At 34.3% G+C, this 14,243-nt stretch overlaps 1 protein-coding gene across 1 annotated transcript in view; it reads right to left on the reverse strand.

The window, feature by feature from the left end:
- The window catches only part of Dcc (DCC netrin 1 receptor), a 1,060,049-nt gene that overhangs the window by 156,514 nt on the left and 889,292 nt on the right, over positions 1 to 14,243 (reverse strand). The window contains exon 15 of the mRNA XM_076836991.2: positions 6,781 to 6,975. Within this exon, the coding sequence (XP_076693106.2) occupies positions 6,781 to 6,975 (195 nt within the window). The remainder of the gene's footprint in view (positions 1 to 6,780; positions 6,976 to 14,243) is intronic.

A 14,243-nucleotide genomic window follows, 5' to 3' on the forward strand; every position in this document is an offset into this window, starting at 1 on the left:
AGAACAATAAATATAAGAATAATATAAATAGAAGAAAGGTAAATAAAACTAAATTCTGTCTACAGTAGTACTAAATGTAAATGGTCTAACTACCTTAATTAAAATTCAGCTTTAGCATTGGATTGAAAAAGAAAAAAGACTCAGCTATGTGCTGCCTACAAGAAACCTACTTTATATATGAAGATAATTTAAAAGAAAAATAATAGAAATATATATCATGTTAACATACAAAAAAGTCTAAAGTGGATATGGTAAGAGTAGAAAAGGTAGATTTCAATGTAAAAGATATTATCATTGATAAATAGGGATATTTCATAAATGATAAAGTAGTTAATTCATTAACAGAACAAAGGAATCCTAAATAATTATGTATCTGATATCAGATCCTTAAAATATATGGGAAAGAAATTGATAGAATTAATTGGAGAAACACACAAATCTACAAGTATAATTGCCCTGTTATATGTGTTTTTCTATTTTCACTCCAAGTAAGTCCTGAACCTAGCTCAAGGGTTAACAGTGGTTATACAATTATGATTTAGCTCTGGGACTCATACACAAATCTATAACTTGTGGTTAATTAGAAATTTTAGGGCTTTGTCTTTAGATTGTTTAATTTTGTTGGACAATGGAAAGGATTTGATTTTTTTCTAGAACACATTGTTTTTACATATAGGAAATATAAGTTTCCTGCAGTTGTATACTCTAGCAGCAAGTCCTGGTCAGATTTGATTTTGATCCCAGGCTTCTCTCTACACATTTAGAGCCAGGCCTTCAGTGTTTATTATAATATCTATCTAGGTGTGTTAAAATAATATTGGAATTTTGTTTTCATTTAAAAAGTATAGGTGTGATGGCACATACCTATAATCCCAATGACTCAGGAGTCTGAGGCAGTAGATTCAAAAGATTGAAATCAGTCTAAGCTACTTAGTGGAGACCCTAAGCAACTTAGCAAGGCCCTGTCTCAAAAAATAAACAGATAAAAAATTTTAAAAATAAAGAGGGATGATGATGTGGCTCAGTGGCTAAGCATCCTTTGGTTCAATCCCTGGTACCAAACAAACAGCAGCAACAACAACAACAAAACTAGCTTTGACTTCAGTTATTCATCTTTCCTCATTTAAAAAATTGAGATGATATTTGACATGTTGTGGAAAAAATGGAGAAACAGGCTGGTTTTGTATTGTGTTTGGAAGAAATGTACTCAGTATCTTTCTATAAATATCAAATGACAAGAACAATTAAGGATGAAATCTGGATTGTTCCAATTCAATAAAATAAAAAGACAGAGGAAAAAAATTTTGAATGCTTAGATTTAATGTTGTAGGATAAATGACCCACATAGCCCTTTACTTTATCAGTTAGGTTTTACAAATGATAAATCAGATTATAAAATACAAGACAAAATATAGAAAGGGTTTTTTTTTAAGAGAGAAGAAAAAGATTCAAAGATTCTATTTAAATAGAAGGAGAGATTTTTGCTTCAATGATAAGTAAGATCTTTCCTGCTCTTGTTCAATAATATTATTCATCTTTTGTAATGGGTTTTTTTTTTTCCAGACAGCCTTAAAAAATTCACCAGGTGTAAGACAATGCATCTGCTTTGGACCTCTGAGAGTAGAAAGTGAGAAAAGAGTTACAAATAGAATGTATGTATTATTAATGCATCACCCTGCAGCTGTCCTTAAAGACTGCTTGAAAATTCCTATAGGCTTAGAAGACACTAGCCTGAAAAAAAATCATAAATGATAAAATCCATTCTTCCTGATAGCTTCTGAGTAATGATCTCACAAGTGACCTTTTCTCATCTCTCTCACTCTCTCTGGGCAACCAGTGCTCATGTTGAATGAATCTAACTCTCCCGCTCACGATTATCTAATCAGCCTCTTATTGTAGTTAAAACTAGTTCACATTTTAAAAATTCATGCTGAACTGAATGTCACTGCATGGTTAGATTTTAAAATTTATACTAATTAATTGTAGTAAGTAGGCTTTATATAATATCATGCCTTTGATGACTTATCTAAGTCCCAAACTCTGAAACTCTCAACCATTTTTAAAATTTTATTTTTAATATAATCCAGCTTTAGGTAATGGAGACAACTAGAACATTACACACACACACACACACACACACACACACACACACACACAAAACCCAAAGACTATGAAACTTCATTATAACTACATTATATCTATCTGCTGAACAAAACATGTACAAAATAAGAATGATGTCTCAATTACAGGCATCAAGTATTTTCAACTTCAGAAAAATTACAAATGGCTTTATTTTTATTGTCTCAATTGAATCTCCTAAAACATTTTAAAGTAGACATTCTATCCTGTTTTACAGATGGGAAACTGAGGCACAAAGCCTCACAGTATGGGGATGAGAAGGTCTATCTTAAAAGACCAACCTAACGCCACCATTAATATCTGTTAACTCTCTGACACTATAATATGGGGAATAAAAGATTCTTATTCTCAATTTTCATTGAGATAATGTTAGGCCAGAACTCAAATCACTTTTCAAATATCAAACATTATACAAGGGGGGAAATATGAATCTTAACTAAGATCAAAAATTCCATATTTATTTGCCTTCTTGAATGCTTACATTATGTTTTTTAAAATTAATTGTTAGTTTATCAAAACAATGTCCTCTAAAATCTGCATGTAAACTAGCAGAGGAACACTAAGACCCTTAGGTGATCACAAAGTTCCACCTTAAGAAATCCAGAGAAGATCAAAGCAGAACTAAAATAAGTATCAAGAAGGAAACAGTCAAGAAAAGAGAAGAGAGGAAAGAAACAGAAACGGAGACCTTGGAGATGACTAGTAATGTCATCTTCTTTACCAAGATCCACAAATTTGGTAAACCTTTCCCCAGGAAACACAACTGACCCATATCAGAAATGAAAAAGCAGTTACCACTATAGATAATAAATGGATATTATAAATGATTCAAATAACCTAAGTCCAGCAAAATGAAGTGAACAAATTTCATGAAAAATTTAACTTAAAAAAACCACAAGAATATATGCAAAATCTAAAAGGGTGTCTGTCAAGGAAATGAAATCTATTATCAAAAGAGGTTTTTATTATACAATAAAACCTTTGGTCCAGTTTGTTTCACTAGTAAATTCTATCAAACATCGAAAGTATAAAGGCTATCAATTTTAAATAAACTTTCACTAATAGAAGAGGAGCAAACCTGGTCCAACTGTTTTTATAAGGCCAATATGACACTAAGAAACTACATGAAAAGTGTAGACAAATATCACTTCACAAGCATGAGCACAAAATGATATAAGAAAAGGACATTGCATGATCACCACATAGTATTTACAGGGGAAACTCGAGGCTAGTTACCCTTCGAAAATCAGTGTAATTCACCATATTCTAATATGGAAAAAAATCATGTTGGTCACTTCAGTAGACCAAAAATTATTTCATAGAAATTCTAAAAATATCCGTAACAAAAATTTTAAGAAAGCTAGGAAGAGTATAAAATTTCCTCAATGCAATAAAAATCATGTATAAAGAACCTGTATCTAATAAGGGATTTCAGTACAAATACTATATTTTTGCATCCTGTGATCAAAATAAGGCAAAAACGCCTGCTTCCAACACTTCTGTTTGGCATTTTACTGAATATCCTAACCACTATAGTAAGGAAAGAGAAAGAAAAGGCACAGACTCAGAAATAAAGTGCAAAACTATTCCTAGGTACATTTGTTTTTCAGAGAATCTACAAAACCAATAAAAAGTAGGTAAATGGAACAGGTGTTCGTATGTAAGGTTAATGTTACAAAATCTGTTGTATTCTCCTACACCAACAATCAACACCTGGAAAATAAGTTTCAGGAACAATTGAGTTTAAAAGAGTTCTAAAAAGTATGTATTTTTAATGAATAAACCAATAAGCATTCAAGAACATTATACTGAAAAACAAAATATTACTGAGAAAATTAAAGAAGAAAAATTTAAAACATAGTTTATTATACATCAATTAAGCTCTTGAAAATTCATTAAATATGAAGTTTATATATATAAATTATAACTCTAAAGATAGATAAGTTGAGTGATAGAAGAAGAGATCAACATGTAGATAGATTTCTTAAAACATCATTTGGTTTTAAATTAATTTTGCTAAATAGTGCTAAATTCAGAGCATGTGAATCTATATCCTATGTGTACATCAAGCCTTGTATGAGAGCTCTTGAACTAAAAGGGGTGAAAAGCCAATAGATTAATTATAAATAATAGTAGAAACATTGATTAATTAAGCTGTATACCAATACTAAACCAATTTTTAAAAAAACCAGGTGATATTAGCTATTGTTAAAAATGGTCTTGCATTTCCAGACCAGAAGTAGGTAACTTGTCTTCCATCTAAACAGTGAATTATTATTCCTGATAAACAAAATGCTATTTAGAGGTTTTGATCTTTCATCCAAAAAAAGAGGTGGTTTGTGGGTTAATTTTGAAACAAATTGAACAATTTGTTTTTCATAATCTCAAATACAATTATAATACTTGAAGGTAAGATTGACCTTATACTTTGATCAATTTTAATTTTCCTTAATTCAGTTTTAGTTGTACAACTGTTGTGCAGTACTTAAAACAAAAAAAAAAATATTGTTTTCTTAAATATAATGCCTACAGAACTTTGGACTTCTCAAACTTTAAATATTAAAAATATATTTATTTTTATTTTACAGTATCTTTTCACAAAGATGCTATAAAAAGTGTTATGCCTATTTTAATGATCAACAGAATAAACAAAACAGTGTTTTCTTTGCAGAGTTTGTGGAGTAGAATACATCTTTTATTTTTATAAAAATGAGACCTTATGTCTCACAAATATACTGGATAAATAGAAGAAGAAAACATTTGTTTGCATAACCTTAGGATACTTAAACAATGAACAATAACAGCACACTAATCATTTTCTTTCATATTTGGGACTTTGTTAAAAGCATATCAACTGGTAGTACTAAAATAAAGTTGTGTAGGCATTATATATTTTTTTTCTTTCTAGATAGGATTTTAAGTACACATCTATGATTAATGATGATTTAGGCTTCATTGTATCTTTGTATTTGCCTTTGGAGTCCTATTTGCCTTTTCCCTCCATTGCTGGGGAGTGAACCCAGGCCCTCACACCTATTAGGCAAACAGTGCCACAGAGCCACCCTCCCAGGCTCTTCCTTAATCACGTTACAATGGGGTTCTTTTCTTTTTTTCTTGTTAAGCACTTGGGGAATTTTGCTGAGGTTAATCTCACTAGCTTTTAAACCTGGCAAAATCTGGAGACTCCATAGACTTTCTTTTTAACAAAAAGCATCCTTATCAACAGGATATGGTGAAATGATTCCATTTTCCCTCACGAATTCCTTCTGAATTTGCACCACATTCATGCACATTGCCGGGAGCCCATGCACTGCCAGGGTAACCTCTCTTTTCTGTCTGGTGAGTGGCATCAAGATGAACTGTCAGAGATGGTGTATTGTGAATAATGGATAAGTGAGAGTCCCTTGACATAGGTTTGATGGCTATAAAATATGAGCTTTGTGATTGCCCTTACATTCGCACTCCAGGATTGACTGAGGGAATATTATTTCTAAATGCCAACCTAACTGAAATTGTGGAGAGTTTCAGTAGGTGCTTCTCTTATTAGTGCTTGAAGCAATTACAGACAGAATGGGTCAGTGCAATTTTCCTCTGGCAAAGGGAAAATCTTTTCTTGTGACTGCATTTTAGCTATTCAAATTCAAATTGGGCTTCTCATCACAAATGTTCTGTTTGTGAGACACACTGCAAATAAGTAGCACCCCCACCCCTGATCAGGTTGCATTTCCAGTGGGGTCAACGTAATTCATTGCTGATAATACGGCATTAAATCAACAGGTAGAATCAACTTGCCTTTGACATTGTAAGGATTATTTAACTTATTGGCATCCTGATATATTATGTATTTTTCTTTTATTTCCCTTTGCTAATGATATAGTCTCTTACAGCACTATAGAAAATCTAATCTAAATTAGTTTGAAGGTTTACACACACAATAGACCTTTCTGAATGAACGAATTTTCCATGAATTCAGAAATATCAGAGTGGAAGCATTATATTCCATTTTTCAAAAAAGAAGGCAGGATTGACTGCAGTAAGAGAATCTGAACTGGGGAGGAAACAGAAATACATGTACAAGGGTTTTGATAATTGCAATTGACTGTCTTGAATAAAAATTTCTTTTCTCATCTTGTTGTTTTATAGTTAGAATGTCAGCCTCAAAGCTTTATCTATGAATGCTAAGGGAAAAGAAAGTGCTGTTATTAGATAATGCCAGCTTAGAGAAAACTTGACAGAAATCTTCCTAGTGAGAACAATAAAGATAAATTTTTGATTTTCTTTTTATAAGAACTATTAAGATTAGAAGTCCCCACTGACCATTGGAAAAAGGAAAATTATCCAAATCACTTTGTGCATCCTGATATGTACGCAAGGGCAGGCACCAAGGCACCCACCATTACAGATCTCTCTAGATCAATTTCCCCAAATTTAAACTCCAGAAAGGTTGTGGAAGAGTTTGTGTGTGTATGTTTGTGTCTGTGTGTGTGTGTATGTGTGTGTGTAGAGAAAGAGAAAGAGTTGTTTAAACATCTACTAACTGCTACATGTTGAAGTTATAATTCCAATTAACAATTTTCCAATAAATAAAATAATTTAAAATAAATCATTTTCCTTAGTAGAATGAAAACCACAGCTACTTACCTAACCGCTCAATTGAATAGTATCGTTGCTTGCTGTCCACACGCACCGTCTCTGCATAAGGACTCCCGACACCATACCCAATAATGTAACCGCGCACCACGATGTTTGGGTTCAAGGGCGGGGTCCAACTCATGATGATGCAGTTGGTCTGGGGCCTCACATGGAGTGAGCTTGGCTGGTCAGGGACTTGAGACTCTAGGATTCAAAATGAGACCTCGTTAGCTCATCTCAGAATACAGCCTGTAGCATGGCAAAACTTCCCACTTATGCAGGACCATATCATCTTGCATAGATTTTCAAGTAATGCATCCCTTCCTGCCCAAGGCCCTCCTGTTTTTCAGCATGTGCTACATTTCCACCTGTAATTTGACTGTCACCAAAATTTTTAGCCATAAGAGGATACTGTGTTCCTTTCGCAGACACTGCAGCATCATGTATCTTTATTCTAGAAGTTTCTTCTCTTGGTTCATTTCTTTCTTAGGTATCATTAATAAAGAGTGGAATCAAGGCAGATGTAAGAATAATACAAAGGAAAATGAAATATGAAATATGAAAAATTGTCTGGCCCAATATTTACTCTGATTTAACTAAAAACAAAAAATAAATGTACTATTTCTTTCTTAAGAAATTAGAAGTTGAAACAGTTTAGGGCCATGATCTGTTCAGCGTGATTAGGATGATATTTGACTTGGTGTTTACAATATCTGTGAAAAATGTATTATTATTAAAAGAAAGAAGACTGTGGCTTGGGTCAAAACCACCCAGGCTTTGAAACTGAGAAAATTTAATTTAATACCATAATCTATCATTTATTAGCTGTGTGTCCTCATGAAATTACTCAGTTGCTCTGAGTTTCCTTTCAAATTAGGTTGGCATCCCACATAGTGATTGACTCCAAGCTCAAGCTCAGGATGTAATGAAAAGCAAAGTCAAAGTCTGACTAGACACAAGCTATGAGAGTGTAAGACCTTTCTTGTCCTCTCTAAGGCTCAGTTAGAATGCAGATAAAGTTGGTTATTTCATACGGTGCTAGAAAGATGTATTGAGATAATGCCTAAAACACTCTGATTATGAATAGTTCCTAAATTCTCAACTGAAGATAGCTACTAGGGACAAAATGTACATACCAGCCTAATACACATTTTCTTTAAAGGGGTTAAAGGTTGAATATTAATAATATTAATATTAAATTGACATTCTGACTTTTACCTTGTCATTCTTCTCTATGATCATGTCCTAAATGTATGATACATTTTCTCAATACTGATCATCATTCCATTAATCAGCATTTATATAGCAACTTCTCTCTCTGGGCTAGAGGTAGGTACTCATGATATTGAGGTCACAGAGGAAAGGAAACCTGGCAGGCACTATTACAGTTTCTAGTCAAGTGGGAAATATTGGCAAGTAAAAAGGTATCATTAGATTCTGAGAAATAATTTGATAGGCATAAGGGATACTTAACTGACTCTTCGAAAGTCAGAAAAGTCTTGTAGGAAAAAAAGAATAAGGCCACCCCACCTTCAGTGGTCCTATAAATCATTAATGTAGTTCCTAGTAATTAATAGATACTCAAAAACATAAGTAATTTGAATCTTATTCAAATTATTATATTCATTATTTCTTTCCCAACCAAAAATGTCTGAAGTTAACATATGGTAAATTATGTGAAGGAACTTGATGACTAAGGGGAATATTGCAGCACATTTTTCTCCTGATATAATAGCATATGCTGACAAAATTCCCTCCACCAACTTTATCCATATTCAACATGCAGTCTTCTAGATTATGGGGTGAAAGGAAAAATGTGTTTTGTTAAAGTTTTTAAAGTGGGTAACAACAGCATTTCAAAATATTCTAAAGCTACTATACCAAAAGAATTTTCTCAAGGTGATTCTGTTTTCCTTTGATGCCCTTTTGTAAGCAGGAAAGGATAAGCTATTATTTGCCCTAAAGAAGCCTGTGATATAATATGCAAGGGCATCATAAAAAATTATGTCTCCAAACATGGGTATAAACCTTTATGGCAGCAACACAATGTTTGTGAAGTATTTCCCTCTATAAACCCTAAGTAAAAGTAATAAAAGAGATGAAAGGGATGGATTAATACTTCCCAACCCTATTTCCACAGTCTCTCCAGCGTCCTTGAAATGCAATGGGCTTTACAATCAATTCTGTTTAACATATTTGAAGTTTTGCAATAACCTTTGGAACAACAAGATAATCTGCTTAATCTTAAGAAAAGAAACCAAATCTTACTCTGATTGTGAGCATTTATGGCTTCCTAAAATAATAAGAAGGTGTAATGTTTGAATGACAATATTCAACATTTTTTGGAATAAAAGAAACTATTAAAAATGGTTTCTGAACAATGAGCATTTCTCCTTATTTCTGCAAACCACAGAATAGTTCTGTGGGTTACCTAAGTTAGTATCCACAGAATTGCATCCATTGGAATTCTAAGCAAAGCATGGAAATGAGTAAAACAAGAGGCTCTTGAACAGGAGCTGTTGCTATATTCTTTGATGCATAAAAATGGTTTTAACCCTAGATGCAAATATCAAAACCAGTATAACAAATTAAAACAAGAATGTTAGAACATAAGAATATATGTTGTCCTTATATCTGAATATTTTATGGGCTCTTATAACTCAATGAAGTCACACGGCCAGGAGAACAGTAACCATTGAGTCAACATTAGAACTAAGCCATCCATAATATATGGCCTCATTATATCAATAACTAGGCCATGAGATGGCCCATAATCCAGAACAGCCCCTTCATGCCTACCTACTGAGTTCTCAGTATAAATATAGAAATAAAAATTTTTTATGCTAAGTGAATTTTCTGTGACACAGATGATCTTATAGGTTATGAAAGTGATTATTACTAAAATGAACTATAAAATATCAATTTAGACATTTTCCTGTGGAAGGTTAGTGACATGAGTACTCCTTATTTTGGATCTGAAACTTGAATTTGCTACTCAGAATTACATGAAAGATTTTACAAGTATTTCTAGCACAGTGATTACATACATAAAATAGAGGAGTATTAGGGTAATTATTGAGATAATTTGAAACCAAACATAAGCACATTTTGCCTGAAATACCCAAGTTAATGATGCACCAAATTTTTAGTGTAGTCTGAATGATCAAGATAACGAAGTCAGCTGACAGTTGTGATTATGCTATGGAATTATGGAATCTCTCTTTGGCTTATTTTGATTTTAAAGGACATATGTTTTTCTTTGAGTGATGATTGTAGGTTTCTACTAGTGATTAATGTTCAGATGTAGTACTCTAGCAAATTCATTAGATTTATCCTTGTGACATTTCAACAATTACTATGTACCTCTAATACATGAGTCATAGTTCTGGATGTTGAGGGAAGGAAGACAAAAATAAATAAACAAACAAACAAACAAATAAATAAATAAGATGAGCTTTTGATAAGATGTCCTGAAGAGACAATAAATGACTAAGCAAGGAAGATCCCCTGGTAGAGTTCAAGGCTAATGATCAGATAGAGTCAGCCTTATAAATATGGTGGGCTGATTTAAAGCAAAGGGAACAGCTTATGTACAGGCCCTATCCTAAGAACGACTTTGGTGTTTTCAGAAATCAGTGAAGGTCACAATGCCTGGGACACAGAAGGTACAAAGGAAAACAGAAATGGTCCAGAGCCAGCTGCTTGGAATGTAAAAGGGTGCTGCTCCTATGAAGAGTAGTCTCCTCAAAAAATCTAAAACAGAATCATCATAGGATCTTACAATTCTCCTTCTGAATATATACACAAAGAAACTGAAAGCAAAAACTCAAACAACTAATTGCAAAACCACATTCATAGCAGCACCTTTTAAAATTGCCAAAAGGTGAAAAATAACCCAAGTGTCCATAAAAGAACAACAACAACAAAAGAAAACACTGTGGCCTATTCATACAATTGGTTACCATTCAGTCTTGAAAAGGAATAGATTTTTGACATATGCTGAAATATGGGTGAGTCTTAAGGATGTTAACTGAAATGAAGCAGAGACAGAAGGACAAAAGCTGTATGATTATACTTATATAATGCACCTGAGTTGTTGAATTCACAAAGACACTCAGTAGAATGGTGGGTGCCAAGGGCTGGGGAGGGGGGCAATGGGAAGTGATTGTTTAATGGGTGCAACATTTCAGCTGTGCCAGATGGAGAGTTCTGGGGATGGATGATGGTGATGGTCACATAACAATGTGATTGTACTTAATGCCAAAGGAATGTACAGCTAAACATGATTAAGATGGCGAATTATGTTGTTTTCATTAACACAATTTAAAAAATCTATCAGGGAAGGGACGGTGGGAGAAAGAGAGTCAAAAGTCAGTAACCAAGTTACTGTGAGCAAGTCAAGCCAAGGACAGTATGAAGGCTTAGTTAGAGAGGTGGGTTGAAAGCATTATGAGATCCCGTCTTACTCCCCCGCCCTGGTCAGGAAAGATCTCCCAAGATCTTCTCCCTGTACTTAGAATAATATCTGGTGAACATTTGTGGATGGTGCAGTTGAACTTGCCTGGGTGGCTGTGGGAAGACGAGGTAAAGTGGACAGATAGGACTTTGGGGGAGTGGACTGTGAGCAGCATGGGAAAGGAGACCCAGTCACAACTCAGAGGCCTCTGCCTTGGGCAACTGGAGGATCCTCATCTTGATGAGGAGAACAGACAAGTTCTTCTGGATCATGTTCAGTTGGTGACATCAGGCAGGGAGTGGGATATGTAAGCCTGGGCTTGGTGAAAAGGCCATGCTTGGAAATACAGATGTGAATGGCATTTAAAATAAATGCATACAAACCCAGTTAATCTATGTGTGCAAATCAGCAAAATACAAATAACATGCTATAGCTCTGCTCAAAAACCCCAAAGTGTTACCATGTTGTAAGGACAGGTTCTTCACAATGGCCTGAAAGGCCACCTGTGATCTAGGCCTCTGTTCACTTCCCTCTCCGACCCTCCTATTTCCCTTCCTTTCATTACCCTCACTCCAGCCCTCTACTCCTCACCAGACACTTCACTGTTCTTCAAAAATGGCAAGCTTATGCTGGCCACAGGGCATCTGCACTTACTGGGCCTCCTGCCTGGGAACCTCTCTTCCAGCTACAGTTACCACTCTTACTCCTCTAGGTTTTCGTTATTTAATTTTCCATCACAGCCTCTCCTGATTACCCTATTTAAAATTAGAACCCTGGCCTCATCACTCCTGAACTGCTGCTCTATTTTGTTTTTCAGAGGATGTATTGCCAATTACTGTACAACTTCTTTAATGTGGTTATTTCATCACTCTTTCTAACACCAGTACCTATAAAATGCTCAAAAATATGGGAATAAAGTCTACATGTTTTATAAGGTTCAACACTATTGTCATTATGTATAGCTGTCATTTTATATGTATAATTATATATGTCATTATATATGTACATGCATGCAATACTTAAAATTACATATGTTTATACATACATATTACTCTATGTACATGTATACATATGCACATATACTTAATAAAACTTTGTATAACTGTATCCATTAAAATAAAAATTTTAAAGGAGGGAAGGAACAATTTAGGAATGAAACAAGATAAATACATAGTTAGGAAGTTTATTTTTCCCTCCTGGTGGTTAAAAAGATTGGACTCTGTTGGCTCTTGCTAATGAAAACAAAGTGCTATGTACCATCTGTGAGGCATGGCACTGCCAAGTGGTGGCAGGATGTAGGTTTTTTGGACAAACACTCACATATTTGCTCTCCACTTAGTTACTGCATTTTGTGGGTCATTTTGTTAGAGTTTTATTCTAGTCTTCAGCAGCCAATCACATAAGGCAATTGATACACTCAGACTCTGTTCGTGAGGGCAGCTCTGGTACCAATGTGCCCATTCCTTTTGGCTGGATCTGTTCTCACCAGTGGACATCAGCTCTTTAGGCTGCTAACTCCATAAATCTTGCCATTTTTTCTATTTATTGTAGTGGATGACCCTTTCTATTCACTAGCAAACTCTACCTTGCATTTATTAACCATTCTATTCCTACCATTTTCTTAGTATTAACATTTCAATATCTTTGAAATTTTACATGCAGCTAAATTCACTCAGAGGTACACAGGCCCATACTCACCATTGTGATCATGATACAAATCAGCTCCACTGTTTTTAAAATTTCCTCATCTTGCTCCTCTATCGTCAAACCCTCTCCTCAATCTTCATTATTCATTTTGATATTGAACTTTAAAATGTCTTTCTATGCTCTTATTACTAATGTTTACTTATTTGTTTTCACCATTAAACACTGTGAATCCTAGGTTTTCATTCCTGTTCTTAGTAACAACAACAGTTACAATTTATGATACCTAGTATGCATGGTCACACACAGCATTTTTAATGGATGTTGTTTCATTTCTGATGAAGTCTGCACTCGTAGCTATTCTATAAATTTTATATGACTTAAGTTTCTACTTTTCATCATTAAGGTTTGTAATTTTATCTCCATTTTTATCTTCTTTTATTTACTTTTAATATATGTTTTCCTTCAATCTGAACTATTTTAGGTTAATAAATGCTATTTAATTTTTTCACTTTACTTTTAGCTACTTTCATTTGCCTAATTTTACTTTATCATTGCTTCTAAAATTGAAAAGAAAAAAAAAAACCCGAGGAATTCAAAGGGACTGGAAGGGTAGTCAACAGTTTAACAGGAGTTTTGACAAGTTTACTCCTTTAATACCGAAATGAGTAACAATTCTGCAAAAATGTGTCTCCTAGATCTAAGTCAATCAAACTAGTACATCTAGGGATAAGGAATTTCTTTTCTCCCTTGTCCTCCAATTTCTGCCCATGACATGTGACTCCCAGTGACAGCAGAAGATGCTGACATCCAGATGTTTCCTTGGTGCCAGTAAACAATCAGACCTCATCTTGAAATCATTCTGTGGAATCCATATCTACATAATGGCCATGGTTCACACTGATGGTGACTCAATGGGAGAAAAAAGTAAAAGCCAGATAAGAGACCCTTGATGTACTTTAGGGAAGAGACCCTTGATGTACTTCCCCAAGTTTAACTCTAAAAAGTCAAGATTCTTGCTTTCTGTGATTTTCTCCTTTATAGAGAAAATACAGAATCCAAATTCCAAATGCTTAACAGGGTAAATTCAGCCCCTCCTTGACATTGGAGGAACATGGTTCTTGATTTGACAGGAACCTCTAGAAAGTTAAAATACCTGTAGGGTAACAGGTTGGCATATTAATCAGAATTCATTAAACATGCAATGAAGTTTGAATGGATCTCAGAAACTCCTGAGTTCTTGAAGTAGTGGAAGGACCTAAGCCTGTTAAAACAAACACTCATAATGTGGCTTTCTAGAAGCTGCTGTGCAAACAGAAGCCTATCAGAGTTAGGGAGGCTTGTCTCCTTTAGGATCCAGGGACAACAGCTC

This window comes from Callospermophilus lateralis, chromosome 17 (assembly GCF_048772815.1).
Source record: "Callospermophilus lateralis isolate mCalLat2 chromosome 17, mCalLat2.hap1, whole genome shotgun sequence".
Classification (NCBI taxonomy): Eukaryota; Metazoa; Chordata; class Mammalia; order Rodentia; family Sciuridae; genus Callospermophilus; species Callospermophilus lateralis.